Source organism: Phoenix dactylifera, chromosome 12, assembly GCF_051530095.1.
Source record: "Phoenix dactylifera cultivar Ajwa chromosome 12, Ajwa_hap1_PhDact_Kaust_v1.1, whole genome shotgun sequence".
NCBI classification, from domain to species: domain Eukaryota; kingdom Viridiplantae; phylum Streptophyta; class Magnoliopsida; order Arecales; family Arecaceae; genus Phoenix; species Phoenix dactylifera.
This window is the reverse complement of record NC_143201.1, coordinates 27365754-27390617: the sequence shown is the minus strand read 5'-3', so window position 1 is coordinate 27390617 and position 24864 is coordinate 27365754. Positions and strand designations below refer to the sequence as shown.

General features: G+C 41.1%; 4 protein-coding genes across 4 annotated transcripts; 3 read left to right on the top strand and 1 right to left on the bottom strand.

The window, feature by feature from the left end:
• Positions 1 to 2113: 2113 nt before the first annotated feature.
• PUB17 (plant U-box 17) lies at positions 2114 to 4851 on the top strand. The gene has a single exon (XM_008795939.5). It carries the CDS (start codon positions 2504 to 2506, stop codon positions 4664 to 4666), a length of 2163 nt encoding a protein of 720 aa, XP_008794161.3. The 5' UTR covers positions 2114 to 2503; the 3' UTR covers positions 4667 to 4851.
• Positions 4852 to 7579: 2728 nt separating this feature from the next.
• On the top strand, positions 7580 to 9937 carry LOC103705662 (G-type lectin S-receptor-like serine/threonine-protein kinase SD2-5). Its single transcript, XM_008793213.6, has one exon. It carries the CDS (start codon positions 7716 to 7718, stop codon positions 9777 to 9779), a length of 2064 nt encoding a protein of 687 aa, XP_008791435.3. The 5' UTR covers positions 7580 to 7715; the 3' UTR covers positions 9780 to 9937.
• A 506-nt stretch (positions 9938 to 10443) lies between these two features.
• Positions 10444 to 11653, bottom strand: LOC120112057 (uncharacterized). Its single transcript, XM_039130643.3, has 2 exons — positions 11126 to 11653; positions 10444 to 11007 (listed from the first exon to the last, which is right to left on the bottom strand). The coding sequence occupies exons 1-2, from the start codon at positions 11399 to 11401 to the stop codon at positions 10990 to 10992; spliced, it is 294 nt and encodes a 97-aa protein (XP_038986571.1). The 5' UTR covers positions 11402 to 11653; the 3' UTR covers positions 10444 to 10989.
• A 3464-nt stretch (positions 11654 to 15117) lies between these two features.
• LOC120111938 (ras-related protein RIC2-like) lies at positions 15118 to 23475 on the top strand. Its single transcript, XM_039130353.2, has 2 exons — positions 15118 to 15678; positions 22809 to 23475. The coding sequence occupies exons 1-2, from the start codon at positions 15458 to 15460 to the stop codon at positions 23239 to 23241; spliced, it is 654 nt and encodes a 217-aa protein (XP_038986281.1). The 5' UTR covers positions 15118 to 15457; the 3' UTR covers positions 23242 to 23475.
• Positions 23476 to 24864: the final 1389 nt, after the last annotated feature.

The window sequence follows — 24864 nt, the reverse complement described above, 5'->3', positions numbered from 1 at the left end:
AACTAATTTCAAGGAAGACCAAAAGGCAAGTATTTAACTTGACAATTGGCTTGCTCGAACACTCTACTTGATGTGATGTTTGAAATATTAACTATTTGATTAAAAGTAAGATCAGCAATTATATTGTGAGCTGATGTAACATGTAATAAACAACAGTCTCGTAATAAGATAGTGCAAAGGAAAGTTGAAAAAAAAAAAAATCCTAACATATTGATATAATGATCATATTGAATCTGTGGGTGTTGGGCGTCGGCACAAACCTGTTGGTTTCCGAGCATTGGAAGAGATGATCATGAGGAGGTGGAGCTTTATCCACTTGGCCATGCAGCGATCTCTTATCTTTCCGAATAGGTTAATAACTCGACATTAAGAAGGATGACACCAGCAGCCGGATGGAAGCTTGTCTCAAACGCGTGGACTGTGGCAGGCCGCATCCATCCATCCTCCGAGTCCTTGTCACCACCCGCCGCAATCCTTTACTGCGACTGAGAGAAAAAAGATTACAAAAAAAATGTGGTTCGCGTTTTCCTGCGTTTCGTACCCATATTTACTATCATTTTGATATTTGATAGTCATTTATTTTTCAGTTTCCTTCTTTTTTGCAACATAAAACTAAGGTGCGATTATTGTGTACAACTGTGGTCGAAAGGTGCATACACACACACAGAAAAAAAAAAAAAATCAAAGGCTAATTATTTGGTTACAACTCCGTCATGAATAATAAGTGATTTTTCTTTTAGCTAAAGAACGCCATCCTTTGAGAGCATTCCAAAATTTGCTATTTTTGGTGTCTATTGGATGCTTCATACTTGTAATCATATGAAATACTTACTTTAGCAAAAAAAAAAAAAAAAAAAGAAGCAGCACTACCCTTGTGAAGTGTCAATTGTGTTGGTAATCCTCAAATATCATTGCCTTAAAAATTGATTTTTTTTAGTCTACAACAAATATAATAATTGCTATATTTTCAATTTAGCTTTTTTCATAAATTTATTTGAAAGTAAAATGATGACTATTCTAACAACCATTATTAGCCGTTGCATTGAAAAATAGCAAATAAAATATGAATATAAATTATTATTCATGAATAGCAAAATTGCCAACAGGTGACTTTTATTTTTGTCACTAAAATAGACTAACAGCTGAATTAGAATCATTGCTCTAAAGTCTATTACTTTAATAGGAAGTTTCTGAAATTATTACACTAGGTATGATGCTGGTTATTCCTAAAGGGTATTACTCTCGGTTGTAATTCCATATTTTATGATCTTTGGGTATCAATTTGAGGCATTGGGTTGTATATTTCAACAAATGAATCGTACTCCTCATAGATCTCAAAGCATTTTAAATTTTATTTTAAATAGTTGTCATATAATTCAATGGTTAATATTATAAAAAAAATAAAACATTTTTTTGCGCAAAAGATACAACCCAAATCCTCGTTTCAGTATAGGGGTAGGTGTCTCATGTAAGTTCAACAGCTTTTTTTATTTTAAAATTAGAGTTACTTACAAAAAATAAAAAAAAGTCCAATGATCCTAGTTGCAATCCTCAACCATGTTGCAACTAAGATATCGCTGCGAACCAGCGAGGGCTCCAGGCTAGAGCTACGTTAGCCGGAAGAACTTCCACTCTCGTCGCTTCCAATGCCTTTTCTTTCTGACCGTAATCATGTCATCCAACGGTCATTCCTGCGGTCAAAAATTGATTTTTTTTTTTTTTTTCGTACAGACGGTCAAAAATTGTTAGATCGCTGTCGCAAGCATGCGCAAAATATTTTAAAAATAAGTGAAATAAAGCTATTTTAATTTTTTTTCTTTTAAAATTTTAAATACCGTAATAAGTACCCGCTTTCCTCACCGCGCTGTCGGACCGGCCTGGGAAGTACGCTCACCGAATCCATGATCTCGCTCAAAATATGAATAAATTTTTATTTATTTATTCGGAAAGCATACGTTTGACTTTGCTCCAAGAGTCCCCATCCCACGCCACGCCCCACCTCCCGCCCGCTGTATTATCTAGAAAGAATCCATCCGTAATGACCAAAATACCCCGCCTTCGAGCGACAGGCACCGCAATTACCTTGGAAAAACGTCATTCTTGTTTCGACTCTACCCTTGCTGAGGTGGCGCCGGGGGTTGTGAAAACCGCCGTCGGCTTTCGTGCTCCAAGTCTCAACCAACCCGGAAAATCCCAAATTTAAGAGCCAGCCAGCTGCCTCTCTGTACGTTTCTCTAATTAATCTTCTTACCTCCTTTTCTGAATCTGAGAATCCGCGATCCAAAGCGGCACTTTTCTCGATATAGAAACCCTAGGCGACCATTCCCTCCCATTTCGTTAAAAACCAAGTCAATCCCCACCCCCACCTCCCTTCCACCAAATCCTAACCCTAAGAATCCTCAATCCCATCCCCTTAATTCAAGAAGAAGAAGAAAAGGGGGAGATTTTGATAGTCATATTGGATTTTGGGTGCGGACGCGAAACCCTAGCGGCGGTCGACGAGATGTCCTCCGCGCTCGCCTTCCTCTCCCTACGGCGGAGGAGATCGCCGCTCGCGGGGGCGTTCTTCGCGCCGGCGGACCTCTCCGACCTCTCCCTTATCCAGATCCTCGCCGGCCTCGCTGCCGACCTCGTCGCCTCTCACTCCGACCCCCGCGCCCAATTCCAGCGCCGGAACTCTCGATCCCTCGTCCGGAAGGTCGAGATCCTCCTTTCCCTCTTCGAATTCCTCGGAGATTCGTTCTCCTCTCCTTCCTCCCCTCCTCCTTTCTCTCGCTCCGCGATCCTTTGCTTTAGAGAGTTCTACATCTTTGTCTATCGGGCCAAGCTCCTTCTTGAGTATTGCTCGCAGTCCAGCCGGCTCTGGCTCCTCCTCCGGAACCCCCAGATCTCCGGCTACTTTCATGACCTCAACAAGGAGATGGCCACGCTCCTCGACGTACTCCCCCTCGACGACCTCCATCTCACCGCCGACGTCCGGGAGCAGATCGAGCTCCTCCAAAGGCAGACCAGGAGGTCCAGGATCTATGTCCATCCGGAGGACGAGGAGCTCCGCCGCAAGATCTTCTCTTTCCTCGAAAAATTCGAGCGGGGCGAGGTGCCGGATCCGGAGGAGCTGCGGTCGGCTTTTGTCGATCAGTTGGGAATTCGAGATGGCATGGCTTGCCGAAGCGAGATCGAATTCTTGGAAGAACAGATTTATACCCAGGAGGAAGATGCCGATCCGCCCGTTCTAGCCGGGGTCGTGGCTCTGACGAGGTATTGCAGGTTCTTGCTTTTTGGATTTCAAGAAATCCATGTCGAGAGAGGGAGCAATCCAGCAAAGAAATTGAGGAACGGATTGGCCGTCCGGGGGGGCATGGATTCCTCTTTCGCCATTCCAAAGGACTTCTGCTGCCCGATTTCACTTGATTTGATGAGAGACCCGGTGATCGTCTCTACCGGTCAGACATACGACCGTTCGTTCATCACCGAATGGATCAACGAAGGCCACTGCACCTGCCCTAATTCTGGCCAGATGCTCGCTCACAGCCGCCTTGTGCCTAATCGAGCCCTAAGAAACCTAATTTCTCTGTGGTGTACCGCTCATGGAGTACCTTATGACACTCCGGAGAGTGCCGAAGCTTCTCCCGAGAGCATTGCCGCCGCATGCGCCAGCAAGGCTGCAGTCGAAGCCAATCGGGCGACCGCTAGAATTTTGGTTCGGCAGCTCTCAACTGGGTCGGAGGATGAGAGAACCATCTCCGCCCGCGAGCTTCGGTTGCTGGCGAAGACTGGGAGGGAGAACCGGGCGTTCATCGCGGAGACAGGGGCCATCCCACTCCTCTCCCAGCTCCTCTGTTCGTCGAATCCAGTTGCTCAGGAGAATGCAGTGACCGCCATATTGAACATATCCATCTACGATGGCAACAAGAGTCGAGTTATGGATGAGGAAGGGTGTTTGAGGTTGATCGTTTACGTTTTGAGACAAGGGCGGACCCCGGAGGCGAGGGAGAATGCAGCAGCCACGTTGTTCAGCCTGTCGGCGGTGCACGAATACAAGAAAAGGATCATGGATGAGCCAGGTGCAGTGGAGGCATTGGCAAACATGTTGATGGATGGGAGCCCGAGAGGGCGGAAAGATGCTGTGATGGCGCTGTTCAATCTGTCGACTCACCCGCAGAGCTGGGTTGGGATGATGGACATGGGAGCAGTCTCCGCATTGGTGGGCGCAGTGGGAGATGATGGGGTGGCCGAAGAGGCCGCAGGTGCGCTGGCCTTGCTCATGAAGCAGCCGATCGTAGCAGAGGCAGTCGGGAGCGAAGAGGCCGCAATCAGCAGCCTGGTGGGACTCATGAGGAGGGGAACCGCAAAGGGGAAGGAGAACGCGGTCGCCGCACTCCAGGAGATGTGCCGGCGCGGTGGATTCACCTTGACACAGAGGGTGGCGAGGATGCCGGCACTGGGCGGCTTGATTCAGACCATCTTGTTCACGGGGACGAAGAGGGCGAGAAGAAAGGCAGCCCTGCTCGCGAGGATGTGCCAGACGGCGGCGATGGCCTTTGGAAGTGGATGGGCTGTCGATCGCACGTTAGCGAGGACCAGCTCATTCAGGCGTGGTTCGAGTTTTAGGAGCGGGGCTGTGTCTGTTGCAGCGCCGATGGCCATTTCTGTGCCGGTGCTATAGCCTGAAGTTCTAGTCTTTCTATGTTATATGATTGTTGCTGCTGGTTAAGGCTTTTTCAGAAAAAGAAATTCTTTCATTCATACTTTTGGGTGAGGGGAAGTAGCAGGAAAAGATGAATGAATACTGTGATATTATACATGTCCTGTAAATAATCATGCATCTAATTATAGTTCCTTCGGTTACCATATACTGGCTTGAAATTTTTGTTTTGGTGAGCAATGGGAGCTCAATTTCATGGATAATTTGTAATCCTGTACAGTGTTCTTCATCGGTTGTGACAATTCTGTATTTCCCTCATCGGGTGCTTTCCTAATCTGACAAATGGATCTCTGAGTGCTTTCATCAGATCCTTTATGAGCGTTCTTTGTGGATTGCAAGTATCTCAACTTGTATCCGTTTGAAAGAATTATGTAGCTCGTATGCACCTAGTGGAACTTTTAGTGGAACAGATAATGCAATTGTTTTCAGAAGCAAATCCTTTTGGATATGAGCATTAGCCCAGCTGCCAGTTTTCTATCATACGCTAAAATTTTTATTGTTCCAGACTTTTTTCTCTCTAAAAACATAAATATACCTTTTTTTCTCTCTACCTAGCCAGACTAGGTATGGAGATAATATAAGTCTGTAATCTCTTTTTTATCAATGATTGTGCATGGAATACCATTTCCATCCTTGTCTTAGATTCTTGCTTAAAACTTCTTTTTTTTTTTTATTCGGTCATTTTATTAAATGAGAGCTATTGAAGTAAAATGGATGTGCTTCAGATTAGATTCGATTTCATCTCACAAACATCTGAATTTTTATTACTTTTAATTAAATTTATTTTAAGGCCCCTTAAATCGATAAATCCAACCTTGTCTGTGCGCTAGTCAACTCAATTTAGTTGCACCCCCTACATATGCAACCAGACACCAATTCCATGTTGCGCATTTTCCTAAAGGTCCTTTCCTTTGCGTTAACGGTTTTCTGAGAAAAATTGAATTTAGGAAACCTTAATGCTTCATTGTTCATAGTTGAGTCGGTTTGTCAAGCTTTTCTGATCGGAGTCAAACTCCAAAATGCTAAATTATATTGTTCTAAATATATGTTTAATGACGATATACAAGGATCCGTTCATAAGAGTCCTGACCATAGGAAGACACATGGGAAGAAAGCAGAGCATAAGGAGGATGTGAAATGTCACCTCCAATACAAGAGACTCGTTTGCATTCTCTTCCACCTCCTTGATGCCTACAAAATAGATCAGATCAAAACCTGGGCCGGGATCTATAGCAAAAGTTAGGCCCGATGGATATGCCCAAGCCCGGCCCGACTCGACCATAGGGCTTAAATTTATGTCCAGGCCCAACCCCAATTTGTAGAGCTAGTCCCAGGCCCGCCCACCAGGCCCGATTTGTTTTTTGCTTGGAACTTAGATGTAGAACCAGCAATGGCCCAACAACTTATTCAAGAAACTAGCATCAAGCTCCTAAGCCCCGAACAATGCATCCTAAGAGTAAAACTAAGGATCCCATGCCACTGGTTCAGTGATTCTTATCCTATTTGGAGCAAAAGCCTAATGTCTTCAATCATTAAAAAGGGAACAATAGACTACCTCGGCACATGACCAGCTCTACTATAAAGCCATGGCCACCAACTTGCTGCTTTTTTAGTTAGATTGGATCCACCGCTGAGTCAGTGGACCAGTCCAACTACGAAGCACCATGCATGGAGGCACGTCTATTGCGCTTTTTTCCAATTTGTACATCCCCGTGCATGTTTCTCTACGATTGGACTTGCCCACCGGCTAAGTGGTGGGTCTGATCTAACCAAAAATCACTCATAGGAGAAAGAGATACCTTTAGAGGCTGACTCCCTCCCTCTATTTCGTCCGCTACAACTTCACGAGGAAGCTCCTCGGCTTCCCCGGCTTCTTTGGCTGCTCACTGGAGCTCCACCGATCCCCCAACATTGAGTGCAAGGTTATATCTGACATACTGCAGCCTCCGATTATCCTTGGCATCAGCGTTAGCTTTGCTTTGGTGAGTATTGCTTGCCTTTATGAGCTTGGATGATGATGCTGTGAGGAACCTGGCCTCAACTGCACTTTGCTTTGACCTCTTGCACATAGGTAGCTGCTTGCAGAATGGCACGCTTGATGTTAGGGTAGCGGGTCTGAGATTTAAGATCTTGATGCTGTCAAAGGCAGAGGCAGCTCGTCACCTTGCCATCGCCATCCATGATGTTGGGAGATTTATTCAGATGCTTAGCCATCTTCATCACTCTCCCACTCGTCATTGCACTTGGTGTGTTCAGGTACACATCTCTCAGAATTGTTTCCTGCAACATTAACAGGTTTACTTAATGGAAGAGAGGACTCAAAACATCTCCGTGATGAATGGGACTAAAGTTTGCACTAACTGCTTGCTAGCCAATCAAAGAGGGTGGGGCTAGGGCTCAGTGCCAACATCTCCAATATGAATTGGACTCGAACTCGATTCTATCTCACCGTTCTTACTGATGAATTGCATGCTTTTGTTGATCCTAGTCCTCTCCAGATTTACTACCACTACGGACTCACTGAGCCTAAAGCAGAGAACAAATCTACCTTTTGTGGCACTTATTATTTGCAATACTGCAATATAATTATGCTCTCTCTACCAAACCAGGAGTGCCAGATAAAAGAATCAACTTTTCTTCAGCATCATCGGTTTAGTACACAAGGCTGGATTCGATTGGGGCATTTAAGTGTCCAATTTTTGTGACCTAGTATGCGACCTAGTATTGATGCTGATGATCTCATGAGCGAGAACCTTTCTAATTTTTGTGCTTCTGCAACGCCGCCTGCGACGCCTTCCTCTTCGCCGTCTTCATCGTCTACACCAACAGCGGCGCCGATATCACCAACCCCGTGGTAGGCTCCCCACAGGTCGTGTGGTCCGCCAATCGGGACCGCCCCGTCCGCGAGAACGCCACCCTCCACTTCACCGAAGATGGGGACTTGGTCCTCCGGGACGCCGACGGTAGCCTTGTCTGGTCCACCAACACGTCAGGCCGATCCGTCGTGGGTATGAACATCACGGCATCCGGAAATCTGCTGCTCTTTGATCGGAAGAATGCATCAATTTGGCAGTCATTCGATCACCCGACTGACTCGCTGGTTCCTGGGCAGACGCTGAGGGAGGGGCAGAGGCTGACAGCCAACATCTCCGCCACGAATTGGACTCGAGGTCAGTTATACCTCACCGTTCTCCCTAATGGATTGGGAGCTTTTGCCGATTCGACTCCTCCCCAGCAGTACTATAGTTATACAGTCAGTAAACCGAAAGCAGAGAACAAGTCTGCCTACGTGACATTCACTAATGGCAGCCTCGCAATCTTTGCTTCATTTACCAAACCGGGTGTGCCGGATAAAAGTATCACGTTGCCTTCAGCATCATCGGTCCAGTATATGAGGCTGGAGTCAGACGGGCATTTGAAACTCTATGAATGGGTAACAACAGGGTGGAGCATTGTGGATGATGTTTTGAGCCTTTACCCGGATAATTGTGCCTATCCCACAGTGTGCGGACCGTATGGAATTTGTTCTGATAACGGGCAGTGCAGCTGTCCCAGCGCCAATGTCAGTTCGAATTATTTCAGACAGATTGATGATAGGCAACCGAGTCTTGGTTGCTCCCTTGTGACTCCTCTATCTTGCCAATCGCTGCAAGATCACCAGCTCTTGGCTCTCAAGGATGTTGCTTATTTCTCTTCGTCTGATAGCGTGAATCTGAAAAATGAAGAGAGTTGCAAGCAGGCATGCTTAAAAAATTGCTCTTGCAAAGCTGCTGTTTTTCGGTATGACCAAAATCTTTCTGATGGTACTTGTTTCTTGCCGTCGCAGTTGTTCTCGCTGATGAACAATCAGCCTACAGTAACTCATTACAATTCAAATGCATATGTTAAGGTCCAGATTGTCCCTAGAGCAACCAATAATGGGACAGTGAGTTCTCCATCTTCTAGAGGGAAGGTAATGGGTGCTGGAGCAATACTGGGTTCCACTCTTGGAGCTTTATTTGCCGTATTCCTTGTAGCTGGCCTTACTGTTTTTTTCATGAGAAAAAAGAATTCACATATGGAAGAAGAGGATCAATTTGATCAGCTACCAGGAATGCCAACTAGGTTTTCTTTTGAAGAACTGAAAGTAGCCACCGAGAACTTCTGCAAAAAGCTAGGAGAAGGAGGCTTTGGGTCTGTTTTTGACGGAAAGTTGGGCGATATGAGAGTAGCGGTGAAGCGCTTGGATGGCGTTGGTCAGGGAAAGAAGGAATTTTTAGCAGAGGTTCAGACAATTGGTAGCATTCACCATATTTATCTGGTGAGGTTGATAGGGTTCTGTGCCGAGCGATCATATCGGCTTCTAGTCTACGAGCACATGTGTAATGGATCATTGGACAAGTGGATCTTCTACAGAAATCAAGTTGTTGCTCTCGATTGGCAGACGAGACGTAGAATTATCACTCATATAGCCAAGGGACTATCTTACCTTCACGAAGAATGCAGGCAAAGAATTGCACATCTAGATATTAAGCCACAAAATATCCTTTTAGATGACAATTTCAATGCTAAGGTTTCTGATTTTGGGCTCGCTAAGCTGATCGACAGGGATCAGAGCTATGTGATGACCAGAATGAGGGGAACACCTGGGTATTTAGCACCTGAATGGCTAACATCAAGAATTACTGAAAAGGTGGACATCTATAGCTTTGGTGTTGTAGTCATGGAAATTGTGTGTGGAAGAAAGAACTTGGACTATTCCCAGCCTGAAGAAAGTATTCATTTAATTAGCTTATTGGAAGAAAAGATTAAAGAAGATAGATTATTGGATCTTGTCGACAACCGTAGCAATGATATGCAATTGCATCGTGAAGAAGTTATTGAACTAATGCAACTCGCAATGTGGTGTCTGCAAATAGATAGCAATAAAAGACCTTCCATGTCAACCGTAGTCAAGGTTTTAGAAGGTGCAATGAACGTAGAAACTTGCTTGGACTATAACTTTGTCACTACAACTCCAGTGATGCCGAGCAATGCGAATCATTTGGAAGCTTCACCTCCACAATCGGCAGCACTTTTATCAGGACCCAGGTGAAAGAATGTTTTCTATGAACAGAGAAGCTGTGTTCTCAGGTATTTCTGTTTTCACGCGAGCAGCAATTTGTGTTCTATGCTTTTGTATCATTTTTGAAAAAATGCTGTATAATTTCTCATCAAAATCCTACAAATCACATAAACCGAGTTTGTTTCCAATATGCTACTACTTATCTCTTACTCTAGAAACAAAGGGTTCAACGAAGGAAATGTTTGGCAACTTTGTTAATTGCATTCCAACCACATGACCCGGCAATTAAAAGAGCGCTTGAAACTGAACATGAAAGAAGAAAATTTATCTGAAAGTGCACATATTTTGCTTAGTAGCATCATTGCACTCTTTTATTTATTTATCAACCAAAATTCATGTAAGGCATAACTTGTTATGACTGGTAATGAATTGTTTCGCATGCCTCAGATTAGGGATACGAGCAGCATGCTCCAAAACATGAACATAGTGACAGTAGGATGTTTACTGAAATCTTGAAGCACAGATGTCCTTTCTGAAGTAGGAACTTCTGTCAAAGTAACCATTCATGATAAGAAATATAACTATTTGTAAGATGAGAACATACAAAAGTTCCCTGTTTTCATAACTAGTTCTTGAAGAAGTAGGTATGAACGAGAGATTTGAAATTTGTAGTGGCTTTTCCCTTTCAATAAGTGCCCGTTTGTCCAGGGTGAGCATAATGTGTTGTTCCTGATGACGGCGAACGCATGCTCCCTAGAATTGCATATGGTTTGCAATTTTGTCACATATTCTTTGGTTTTTTTGCAATTTTCAGAAGTCTCTATTTTCCTGTGTCCTTGGAACTCTCTTCCTTTAATGCAATGTTTCAGTATCTTTTAACGTCGCTTTTAAGCCGGGCGAAATTTGCTGGTATTTCAAGTTTTCTGCTAGTCAAATACCAATATAAGATCTGGTGTTCATCCAACACCTACCAAAGTAAAATGGTGAAGAAAAGAAGAAAAGACATGATAGAATTCCAATTTTTGACTACAGGACACAATATGAGAATATGAATTGAAAACAAAAGATTGAGTGGAAATGACCATTACAAACTCATAGATTGCAACTACTGTATACATCAATCACTAAAAATTTAGAAGAAGAAATGAAAATATATAAACCACAGATTAAGTTGCAAAAAATCCAGGCTCCTCATCTCCAAATCCGGATCCATTTCCCAACGCAGCAACATTGGTCCGTGTCATGTGCCCCAAAAGACCTGCAAACCGGAAAACAGAAGCAATGTGATAGAAGCTAATACCTTCGCCACGACACATTTTAGCCTACCGTCTAAGAAGAGAGCAAGATTGAAGAAAATATTCTTATTCGATGCTCACATGGAAACAAGAATTGTCTCTGCGCCGCCGCCTTCCGGAGGCGGCCCTGAGCGCGGCGATCAATTCAGTGCGCATCGGCGAGCCGAGGAAGGCACCGCGCGGCACCGGCGGCGACCACAGGCCGCTCTTCTCGTACTCGAAGTCGAATTCCGACGTGTCGGCGAACTTGACGAGGAGGCCGTCGGAGACCCTTCGCGGGACGAGTTGGACCGTTCTTGAAGGGGAGGCTTCATGGGATGGAGATGGAGTCGTGATCTCTGAACTGCTGCTCGACATTGGTGAACTGAACGCACGGGAGGAGATGGAAATGGATTCGAGTTGTAAAGGTGGAGAGCTTATTTTGGATGATTTGAGAGGGTAGTGCGTCCGACAGCGGAGAGGTGGAGAGTTGAGATCAGAAGTGGGTGGAAGCGAGGGAGAAAAAGGACGTGGATGTCGGCGTTTGCGTTAAATAATGGAGAGGACGTGGGAAGCATGATTGTGGAGTGAGTTTGCCGATTTCAGAGTTTTCTCCCCTTTTTTTTTCATTCGGAATAAGTTGCCGAATTGCATGGAAGGATGGCAACCTCGCAAACAAATGGAATTTGCGCCAGATCCTAATCCAAATCCAAGACCGCGTTAAAAAAGTTACGAGATACGGATTCAAAAGTTACCAGATCTGAATTTGGATGGCAAGATGGATTAGATTCGTATCTGATATGGATCCAGTACCAATAAGGTAGGTTGGATGTCAAGCGGTTATTGGATATCTCAATGAGAGTTTTAGGTTCTATTTGAGGGAGTACATGGAAGCCATGAATCAACAAATTTGTGATGGACTTTACATCTTTACATTAAAAAAGAAAAAAAAAAAGTAAATCTGTTCGCATTTCAACAATCTAAATAATTACTGATTAATATAAGATATGATCGAGCTTCATCAGACTAGTCTCCTAGAAATTAGATACAATACAATGGATCCAAGGATAATTTAATTGAAGGCCTTTGTATTTAAACAATTTTAAAATATATCTAAATGAAAAAAAGCACTAAAGAACAAATAAAAATAAGCATATAAGAATGTCTAACGAAACCATTTGCAGGAAAGTTATTGTGATGCTAATTATCATTAGCACCAAGATCTAACTTTATTATTGTCATTATCATAAACAAGGTGCTCGGAATATTAGTTTTCAAGTTTGAGCTTGACCAAAATGTTTAATTGTATCCCATTTTTTTGAACTCAAATATGCGCTTGCAGTTTGGATTCAGACTTGAGTCCACGTTATCATAAGGCCTAAATGGGTGCAGACAAGACCAAGGCCCCGGCCTAGTTTGATGGCAAAAGCACAAGTTACCCCTACCTTCGTTGAAATAATAGAAATCTTGCATAATAACATGCTCAATTTGGCATTTGTTGTTCCTTGAGTGATTGCAATTCTTGCATGTACAATCAAATCAGGGACTTGTTCTGCATGATTTCGAGGCTTGCTAATGTCGAAGGTCACAGGTTCCAAAATTCATGGACACCTAGGCAAGGTCAGTATAATAATTTTACTTATCCACTGAATTACAAAGCTTAGCATATAAATTTTAATCTCAATTAAAAGACATTTTATTAAAGATATATATATATATCATAATCTTTTCTTTTATTGTCCCGCTTGTCGTCCGGGGGGCCATCTAGGTGCAAAAAAAGCCTCTTAGAATAAGGTTGCAGTTTAAATTTCTGCAAAATATGGATTAAATTAACGACCTCATGGTTCTGAGTGGGAGTGCCACGACATTAGGTAGGCCTGGAGGCTCATTCTCGGATGAGATCAAGAATCTATATAATTTGTGTTTGATGTAGACGAGCATCGATCTCTTCCTTGATCAGGTTTAGACTTGACACATGAATAAATTGCAAGATGAAATCACTTATAATCATTTAATAAGAGTGCAAGCCCAACATATAAAACTTATAATAAATTTTAATGGCTGAAGCATTGCAGTTGAGGCAAATGGAGTCTATACTTTAACTAGGATGCCACGGCATGTGAAGATTCTCCCTGTGGCTCCCTTGCAAGCTATTTTCAATCTCTACAACATGAACAACACTGCTTAACGAGCCATCTTTGGGCAAGCGCCTATTCTTGCATTATTTGTTCACACAATAGCCTTTCCATATCCTCGAACTCACATGAGCCTCACTCTCATGTTAAACAAACAGTCTGCACGACCACCGTAAGGTGTGAAACGTACACGTTGTAGAAGCTTGTTTTCAAGCTCTTAAACATTTGGGAAATGCAACACATTATGGCAACAACTGCCCTCCGTGGCAAAGTTACATCACAAGCTGTTATTGACCATTGAAGGCAATGAGTGCCCTCTATGGTCAAACAACCTGTAGGTACCAGCTCCTTAGGGTTGAAACCAAATGGGACATCAGATATATTTATGTTTATATTTATTATTTTTGACGAATGCAGATGCAGATACAGATATTAGTCGGATTTAAAAATTTATATTTATATTTATTTCAAATGGATATGGATACAAATCAGATACTAAAAGTATAAATATAAATATATATATATAAGTCAGATAATTAACATCTATAACTATAGAATCAGAAATATTACTAAGTCGATGATAAATCAAGTTAGTAGTGCATTAATGTGGTTATATATTTTTCTTAATATTTTATAAGTACTATATAAAATTAAATAGGATCATACATAGAATCGAATATTCGAATATGGATCGGATAGTTGTCTATCCATATCTATATATGCGTGCTTTCTTTGATGGATATAAATATGGATATTGAACCAGTCAAGTGGACCTAAGCTACAAATGGGTCGGATTGATCTATGACCCGATCCAACCCAACCACTTAGACCCGATCCGACCCATTTTAAAGGACCGTGGGGTCGAGTCGGATTCTAAAATTGGATCCGTTCTACTTTTCGAATCAGGTCTAGATTTACTAAAATTTGACTCGACCCAACCTAACCTGTACCTAGATATTAAGGCTCGAATGAAGATTTTGGATCTGGGTTTTTTCTTAATGCAACCGTATTCCTTGAACTGTATGTGAAAACAGTTCTAAATGCAAAGGACAGGTTGTCTAGAGCTTTTCGTGAAGCTTTTCAACCACTTATCATGCAATTAGAGCATGAGGATTTTAAGACTCATGTGGTTCTGTCGCCAATTAAAATGCTAAAACGGAATCTAGAGATCGTGTTGGAATTTGTTGGAGATTTATTAAAATCAGTCAATCTTGAAGCACAAGTCTCACCATCCAAATCAGTGTCTTCATGTACACTCCACAGAGAAGAATGATTAAAATCTATTAAAATCACGTACTTCGTCAACAAAATAAAGAACAATGTTATCTTGTTTGTTAAGAAGAACAGCATTATCCACTAGACTGGATCTTCTTGTGTGGGCATTAGTTATATATGACTCGTCTAAGAGAGATGCAAGCTTCAAATGCCATTTTTGAATTTTTTTATCGGCAAATTATATCTTGTTATGGAAACAAGATGCCATAAGATCCACAAATGTTATGAAATCATTCTCTTTAGTTACTTTACTTTGTATAATTAGATATTTTACAAAACTATAAACATAATGTTTGAAGCTTTGAAATAAGTAGCAGTGTTTGTAGCTTTGGTCAATTTATTATAGGTAGATAGCTATCCTACAGAGACTCTTGCTAGATTATCTGAAAATCGATTATTAAATATTTTTAAAATTTTATGATATATTATGCTTAAATTTTAATTATATAATTTTAGATTTAATTAATTGATTAATTATTTTACTGTTTGATTTATGATATCATGATCACATATCTTACATGCTTGTGGACAAAATTTTCTGTGAACATATGGTGGTTACTATAATCCTTTGGATCAGAAATATAATAATTATATTATTTTTTAAAATTTTTATTTATATTTAGATAAATTGGGATACTCGAAGGATATTATTGTCTCCACATATATCCCTGTATCCCTCGTCATCCCATGGGAGCATCGTCAGACGGCTCAAACCACAACCCTTTTCATCAAGAAGCCCATCTCTGAAACAATCTCGCCTTCATGGCCCCATGGCCCGTCTCGCTTCCCCGTGTAAAAAGAAAAATCCAGCACGAGCCGACCAAAATCTCGCCTTCCCCTATTAAAACGGAATCGGGAAAGAGACAGACGGGAAGCCACTACCACCGCTGTGCGAGATCGACGCGCTTTTCTCTTCCCTAAGCTCCTGTCTTCCTTTCTTGTTCTTCTTCTTAGCTGAGACTAAGATCCAAGAAGAAGAAGGGAGGAGAAAGGGAAGAGGGAAAAAAAGAAAAGGAAGAGAGAGATGGCCAGTTACAGGACGGAAGACGACTACGACTATCTGTTCAAGGTGGTGCTGATCGGGGATTCAGGGGTGGGGAAGTCGAATCTTCTGTCGAGGTTCACCAGGAACGAGTTCAGCCTCGAGTCCAAGTCCACCATCGGCGTCGAGTTCGCCACCCGCAGCCTCAACGTCGACGGCAAGGTCATCAAGGCCCAGATTTGGGACACCGCCGGCCAAGAAAGGTATCTATTTCTTTTCTTTTGCTTTGTTCCGAAGAATCACGTATTTTCTTGAGTTAGGGCAAGCGCTTAAGTGGGTGTTAGAGTCGAGGATCTACTGATTGTAACTTATTACTAGTAAGGGTTTCTTTGGAACATCTATTAATGAGATTAGTTGCTGCGATCTAGTACTGGCACTTTTTTAAATTCCATGATCTGCTTATTCTTATGTTAGATCAGTAGCCTGGACTTTGAGATCTCGGTCTTGGATAATGGTCCCTTGAGATCATGATGTGCTAGAAATGCTAGACGCATGATTTGCCGGTATCCTACATTCTTGGCACCGCCTTAGTGTATATGTTTGTGTTTCTTGATCTTATGGAAGCTCACTGAATGTATCATGCTCTCCAGAGGGGTATGTGCCAGTAGGTGAGTGCATGTCAGAGCCGTTTGATTCTGGGTAAGGTGGAATTAGAAACATCGAACAGGGGACAAATTGAAATCAAAAGTGGGGAAAAATTACATGGAAAGAGGCTCTTCCTAGATCTGAGGATGAGAACACCAAATAAGAGTCACTCAACACTTCAAAGAATGATTCGTGGATATAAATATTTCAGATCACTTGTAAACATCTCTCTTGGTTCAGCATTATGGAAACAGTTCCCTTATCTGAATGGTGGATCAACATGGCTGTTTGGATGAAGTCCCACTAGGTAGTCCATCTTTCCAGGTTAAAAATAACGCATTGTTTAACTTATACTATAACTCTTGACTTATCAACTTCGCATTGATCCCCACTTCTGCATATCCAGGATCATCCTACCATAGGACATGATATAGAGTGTAGATTTTCTAGGAAAAATATTCATCAGAGGCATGACAACTATTAATATCGAACTGTGGTGCATATTTATCAAAATGATCAGTTTTAGAATTCAAGAAGAGTAACAGATTTTTTTTTTTTTGGTGAGGAAAATCCTAGGAGATTTAAATACTTACCTAGGTTTATTCTAGGTCATATAAATGATGATACAAACTGTCTCCATTATGTTGCTGGCAAGTTGAGTTCTTGCAACAGGAAGGAGATAAGAAGTTAATACCATTGCAGGATAGATGTTTGCAACACATTATTCATGGAAGCATTTCTAATGGCCTCACAAGTATTGAGTTCTAGCTCAGCTTCTCTTTACATACCGCAAGTTTCGATTTGTTTGATGGTGATAAGCTGAAAAATTTCTTCAAAGCTTAGTTGAAAGCGCGTTTAAGTTGCCCAACTATGATCTAAAAGAGTTTTTAGATAGTGGAAGTGCCTTTTAAAGAAATTTCTGAAGATTCATAGTTGCTTGGGCTTCTTATATAGAGGCCAGCTGTAGCAACAACCCAAAGCAAAGGTTGCTACTGCAAACATAATGGATAGAATCCATGTCGATCCATAAATGCAAGCTTAGGATGTTTACATAAGAAATGGCTTCGAAATACTAATATATGACATGTAAGTACATATCTGTAGGAAATAATTTAAAAATTCCAACATGCATAATATGTACATAAATTCTTAGAACTCATGCCCATGCTAGAAATCAATTTTTGTAACTTAACCCCATATTGAACCAACTATACAATCCATCAGTGTTCATTCGATCATATCAACCGACTTTAGTCTGGTCCTAACCTGACTCGCAACTTGATGACCAGACTTGGGCTTGATCCAACTCATCATGGATCCATGTCCCCACTATCCCCCTGACCCACATTTGCAAAAATAACAAAGAAGTCCCTATCTAAGAGGGAAAGTTGAAGGAAGCATCTTAGGTGATGGATTTCAAGATTGGTAAGACAGCAATCAGAGGTTTTAGTGTTGGCCTTATGGCGAAAGATTTAGGTGTTGTATCATTTAGGATTTGATCCCATTCCTTTGCCAGTTAGAGATCCCACCAGGGTGGAGGGTGGCTGGGGGAGACGCAAGAGATTGTAGCAATTTCCTTTATTTGGTCCTGCAAAGAGTTGCTTTACTACAGTAGGGTTTCCTTCATCACGTTGAAGGAAATTGGAGAAAGAGTTTGGAAACCATTCCAGCCTATAAGTTATTTGTTCGTACTGATTATTGCACTTCAGCTTTGGTAGTTACACTATCATTATGTTTTATTTCTTTCTAAACTTGTTTATAGAGTGAAAGACACATGAAGAATGCATATATAAAATAATAAATATTCTTTGTCAATCCCTTTTCATGTATGATGATATATAACATGATAAATAGGTCAAACTTTTGGTTGTGTTAGGATTGAACTGGGCCTGACCTTATACCTATTTAGGCCTAATAAACCTAACCAACTTGGTTTACTTCTCTTAGTCTTTGAGTCACCTGGCTCATTTAATCCTGTCATCTTGGTGGCCCTTTGGGCTGACCTAGTGCTATTTGTATCCCTCCTAAAGTGTATGTATCATATCAGTAAGGTCATAATTTGTTAAGTATCCAAACAGAGTGCAACCCTAAACTCTTTTGTTTACAATGCTTAGGGAGGTTGACTGTGTGTTTCTTGCCAGGTCCATTCTTTAAGACAGCAATGTTACTATTAAATTAGATGGCCCATCACTGATTTTGCAATGAGAAGATTGGGCTTCAGTCAGGCTCTTTTCCATTATTCTCTATCTTGCTCCACCCATCCTCTCCTCGACACACTTGGTTATCTCAGTTGATTTTTATATTTGACTTGGTATATAGTTATTGCATTGTCTCCTTGTGGGAAACATGCAAATCATATTAAGCTTGCTCTTTTCCCAAAAGAGTTTGGTCTGTCTTTTCAGTTAAGCTTCTCTATTAAGCTTCTCTACATTCATTTGCATGCTTGTTTAAAAACCTCATGTATTTTGTTTTGGTGAGTATTGCCAATTCATTGAACGTATCAATTCTTTGTTATTTCATTCCCCTATGGATTCTGCATTGAACTCATGATCTTAGCCAATTTCATAGCTGGATATTTTGTTGCTGTCTCAATTTTTTTCATTTCAGGCTTTATCTTGTGTCGGCTGAGCATGAGCTCCAATTCTTGTACATGCTTTTTTTCCTCTAATAGTATGGACATACTAAAGCATCTTTCTGGATATATGTTAGTCCTGTGCCATCTTTCTTTCGCTTTTATTCCTCTGCTTTAGAATCTTTTGTTCTATTATCTTGTTATGTGCTGCCATAAAGATTAATTACTGCAAGCATTGTCTCATCTTGTTACTAGTTTTCTTCACCATTGTACTTATTGTACTTTGCTTTACCATTGTACTTATTGAAGACTTGTTGTTCTCTATTAATATATTCTGTGACTAATGCTTGTAATAGGTCTCTGTTCTGTTGCACGGCATGTCCATGAATTTTGGTTCATCTTTATGGCCAATATATGATTTATTAGTATATCCTCTAGCACTCTGGAACTAACCAAATCTTTCTCTTTGATAATATTTTTGAATAAGATTCCTTCAACAATAAGCAAAAGACCAATTTCCTTGTTCTTCTGCACTGAATATATACATCCAGATCTGTTACAATGTTATGGTATCTGGACTGCATGTCTGATCTTGATGCTGCCCATTCTGTGGCATTTCATTGATGCCTGCTTGTTATTTAGCCTTGTAGCATCCCTTTTCAACTGTGCAGAGGGCATGGATATATTTTAGTTTGCATCTTCAGTATAATGGTTCATAATCTATTATTAACCTTGTTTTCAAGTTTGTGACATTTAATGGTTTAGTTGTGACATCACCTTTCTCTGTTATGGGCCGATAATCATAGCCTCTGCCCCCATGCACACCTATCTATTTCTTCGGACTGAAGCTACTTCTTAGGACTCTTTAAAATAGGAAAATATTGTCTTATGAATCCTTTTTCATTGTTAATACATTATTGAATGAATGAACTAATTCTGAAGAGTCAAGAAACTTTTTGTGTCCTAACATGCCTGATTGGCATGCTTTCAAACATTAATAGCTCTGGCTTTCATCTCAAGCTGGCCATAATATTTTTTTTTCCGTGAAAAAGGTATTTTGAATTAGAAACTTTTGGATATTAAAAAGCTTCGTCAGACTAAAACTTCTTAGGAACATTAGTTTTCTATAGATAAAATAACTTGAAGGTTGTGCCCTTTCTGAAACTGAATAATCTAAATCAATCCTTCAGATTTAATACATGTTCTCACCCATTCTTTGGCAACTTCAAGGTTTACCCATCTGCTTGTTATTTATAACCTTACACTCAATATCTGTATCTTTTAATGTAAGACATGACATAATTTTACTAGCTACCTTGGTTGCATTTTTTTCTCACTATTTGTCAAGGTCAAGTTGCATGCAATATGCTTTCTTTTTGCATTAGTTTTCGCAGAAAAAATAACATGTCTACTCTCTCTCTCTCTACCCCTCCCTCCCTCCCTCCCTCTCATGCATGCGTGCAGACATCTCTCCTGTCTATATTCCAACTCTAGATATCCTCCTATTGGTCATCTGAGCCACCAGAAAATTATCCTTAACCTAGCCAAAGCCGATCCCCATCCACAGCCTTTAAGCATTAAATCAAAGTTGACTTATCATTATCCCAGATTTTCTATCCCTTTTTCTCACAATGCTAATTTTAGTCATTAATGCTTGCTTAGATCTCAAACAAAGTTATATGAGACACCCTGGGGTTACTGTACTCATCCACACATTTGATCAATAAAGACTCCATGTTCACTTGTTTACATCCCTCTCATTATGAGGCACCAATATATGATCCTCACCATTGATCAATGAAGACTTGTCCCATCTTCAAAAATTTCCTTGGCAAGATATTATTTATTCAACCAGAGGACCCAATTTTTAATGGATCCATCAACGGGCAAGCGTTATGATCGCTGGCTCACTGATAAAAGCTGAGCCTGTCTTGTAACACCTACAACACCATCAGATTGCATCTTCATATCTTCTCCATGGAGCTTGAATCCTTGGGTGAATGGTGCATTAGTTAATAGTGTACTAAATTTTGATTAACATAAAACCACTCATATAAAACATCCATAAATTTTCTTGAAACAGATAGTTGATCATATCCGTTCTTCTGAGAGAAGCCACTTGGGTTAGATATACCCCATTTTTGTTTAGAGTTACGCTTAAATTGTTAACTCCTGAAGGGGTCTCTAGAACAAGTAATTCATCTTGGTAATTCTTTGCTTGAGCCCACCAATGTAAGAAACTAGAGATTGGCCCAAATATTAACCCATCCTTTCATCAAAATTACCATATATAAGACTAATAAATTAGTCACAGGAATCTCATCTACCCTGCAAGAACCCACTCAACCATCACTTCTTTTAACCCTATATCTAGGCTGATTTACAAAGAACCTCCATATTTCTAATTCCTCCATTTTAACCTAGTACTGTCCCCATCCCCGTGTGACTCTTGACGCCGAATAGCAAGCTCCCATTTGCACTCCTTGCACCAAAGCCAGAAGAGACAAATCTTAAAACATTCAAACCAAATCTCTGCAACCTTTTCTACTTCTCTCTCTCTTTGTATATCAGCTTCATTAACCTGAAGCCGCCACCCTACAACTCTATGATGCTCTGAAGACCAAATTGTAAGAGGTCTGTTCCTGTTCCTAAGCATTGGCTCAGTGGTACACCCTCTCGCTTCCAAGCAAGAGATGAGGAGTTTGAGTCCTGAAGTGGTGCTATCCCTCAAGACTTGGACCCCCCCACAACACACACACACAAAACCAACCAACACACACACACGCACGGGACAAAAAGATCCTGGTCCTGCATGTAATTGATCTTAGACTGCCCAGATACCGAGCAGGAGAGTAGTGGGGTGGCTTTGGCCTCCTTGATCTAAAGAAAATAATAAGGTAAGTGGATTTTAAGGACCTTGATCCCATTCTCTTATTGATGAAGTATGCCCTTTTTCTCTTCTAAACAATCTATACCCTTCCTGATTGATATCTATTGATCCCAGCCTTTCATGAGAAAGACAATCCCTTGCTCACCTGTTCATTCAATCATAGATTGCCCGCATCCAAAGCTCTGATTACCAAGTTAAACACCCCCTAAAAAGGAAAGAGACCAATTTCTTCTTCTTAAATCTCAACTATCAAGACACCTCAAAAAAGGACTAGATCTCAACCTGTCCCCCTTCACTTTAAGCAGTTGCTCCCCCTCCTGATTCTGGTTCTTGATGCCTTCTATTTTTTTATACCACTAGCCTCTTTTATGATGAAGCTGCTGAAGAAATTATTTACTTGACAATCTATAGAGTGTCTCCTTTTGCTATAATTAATCTAGTGAAAGACAAGGAAGCTAGCATAGATTGCCATCTGGCTTTTATTATTATCTTTTGTGGTAATAGCCTATATAAATTATAAGTAAAAGAATAATATCTGTGAATGCTTTCAGGTGCATGAGCTCCCCAAGTATCTGGTACTAACTTTTCATTGCCCTTGCACTTGGATCTGCTCTGCTTTCAGCAGAATGATGATTTCTCATAAGAAATTAATATTGCAAATGCTAAATATAAGTTAAATTGTCATTAGGAGTATCTAATTGTTGATGCTATGGTTCATTTTTGTATCTATGAAGGGGATTTAGGGGAGGTTAAAATCATGTTCTGCTTGTTACTAGTAGTACCATTGACTATTTGCCAAAAAAAAAAATGATGTCATTCACCCTCAGCAAAAATGTGGGCCAGTATTGGTTATGTGCCTTGGTATAGTATCTAAATATAGAATTTTAGAAGTTGTAAGCTTAAAACTATTCTAAAGTTTCATAGGACTGTGTGAATGCTTTGATCGGGTGTATTAATGTTCTCGTAAGTTGGAACATATACTGATTGACATATTGTATCATTAAGAGCTCTCCACGTCTGCTTGTTTTAATGTCACAGCTGGATTTTTTCGTTAACTGGTTTTTAACAACATTGAATGCATGGCATGATCATCTTGCTGTATGATAGCTGACATGGACACTATGATGGATCGAGTGAAGCTATAGTTTGCTTGATCTGGTACTATTGAGACATCATTCCATTTTACACCTAATTTATGCATCAGTTTTATCTCTGACCAAGCTACTCTAACAAGTTTCATCACATGTTGTACCTGCTATGCTGGTCTAACTCACATTTAAGTGCAGGTATCGCGCCATCACCAGTGCATACTACCGAGGAGCTGTTGGTGCTTTGCTTGTCTATGATGTTACCCGGCATGTGACATTTGAGAATGCGGAGCGCTGGTTGCGGGAGCTGAGAGACCATACAGATCCAAACATAGTCGTTATGCTCGTCGGAAACAAATCTGATCTTCGTCATCTTGTAGCTGTTTCAACTGAAGATGGGAAGGCTTTCGCAGAGAGAGAGTCGCTCTATTTCATGGAGACATCTGCACTGGAAGCAACAAATGTGGAAAATGCCTTTGCAGAGGTATTGACTCAGATCTATCGAATTGTAAGCAAAAAGGCAGTGGAGGCAGCTGATGACTCCGCCTCTGCAGTCCCCAGCAAAGGAGAGAAAATTAATGTGAAGGACGATGTTTCTGCACTAAAGAGAGTTGGCTGCTGCTCGTCTTAAGTTATGAAGGACCTTTCTGAGGTAAGGGGCCTATTTCAGATGCTTCATGTGATTTGCTGTAATAGATTTCTTTTTCTATTTAGTCGAGACATTATTTGTAGCTGAAGGATTTGATTAGGTTCCGTTTTTATTACATGTCCTCCAAGAACATGAGAGCTTGATTAGGTTTGGTTTTTACTAGATTTGTTATATTGAGATGATGGCCAAGTTTATTAGAAAGTCTGTTTTTGGAGACATGTAGTTCTACGTTTCCATGCTTAAATTGTAGCAATAGCACCGAGATTCTAGGTGGATTCAAAGTTTTCAAGTTATTGGCAACACGTTGCAGCACTGAAAATCCACAGAGCTCCAGGTGATGATAATTCGGTTCCGAGCCCGTTATGCAAGAAAGAATGAGAATGATGCTACCTTTTTCTGAAATATTTCTTCCTTTTTCTGGAGAGAGAAATTGTTGAATCTTTTTTTTCCTTCTCCAAAGCAGGATACTGGTTGTCTGATCCATTTTGTTGTTTAAAACTAATGTGTTGATGGGACAGTGTCTGCTTGAACCAATTCTAGCTGTTTCCAGGTTGGTTGTTTATCTGTTTCTTCTAATGGAGCAAGCTTGGTCAGTCGTTCATTAGTTCAGAGCTGATAGATGAAATACTGTAGTTCACTTTTTTTTTTAAAGGTACAAAAGGGGGATCGGTAGAGCCCAAGGGAAGAAAAGGAAACAGAACAGAAAACATTGCTTTAAGTCTATGAAAACAAACATGGGATGCATCGGCCATAACGGTTCTGTAATGTGCACAACTGTTAAGTTATTTGAATTAATCTATTTGGTTGATTGTAATTGGTCCACCGCCCAGTCCAGTTACTGTTATTAGTGCTTGCAGTCGTTGGTTCACCGTTCACCAGGAGAATTGCTTCCAGTTTCTAAGATCAATTTGAAGTCCAGTAGTGCAGTCGAAATAACTGCAATTTGAGTTTCATTCACTGAGCTTTGGTCACGGCCCTGTTTTGTTCCTTCTTGTATATCGTGCAGCTAAGAAATGGTGTGGAGAAGAAGAAAGAAATTTATGTAATCAGAATGAGCAGCCCATCTTAACGTTAGCATCTTTTTAAAGTGGTGATTTACCATTTGAAATCTGGGGATCAGATCCCTAATTAGGTTAGCTCATTTCCTTCTGCCTGCGAGTACCAAGCCGCCGTGTTACTTATCAGGCGACAAGAAGCCGTCTATGATGCTGTTACGCAACGTTGTCGACATGCAAGCAGATCTAAAGGCAAGGATTGCGGTTGGATCTCAAAGCGCGCAGCTCTCAAAGTTTTCCGTATTCAGTATTCATCCGCCTGCACGGGTCTCGAAGCGGTAAGTGGGTGGGCTGATCATGGAAACTAAGGCCAGCCTCCTCACCCTCGTCCTCGCGCGCCACCGTTTCCTCCGCTCCAAGTTCCGCCGCGGGCCCCTATGATGCCGATCTTCTTTCTTCTTCTTCTTCTTCTTTTGTTGATAAAAGAATAGGAGAGGAGGGGAAGAGGCATAATCCCACCCATGTAGCAGCCCCCACTAGCCTTCTTTTTCACCAGAAAATATTCGATGCTAGTCGCAAGTTTTCGTGTGCCTCCTCCAACTTGTGGAAA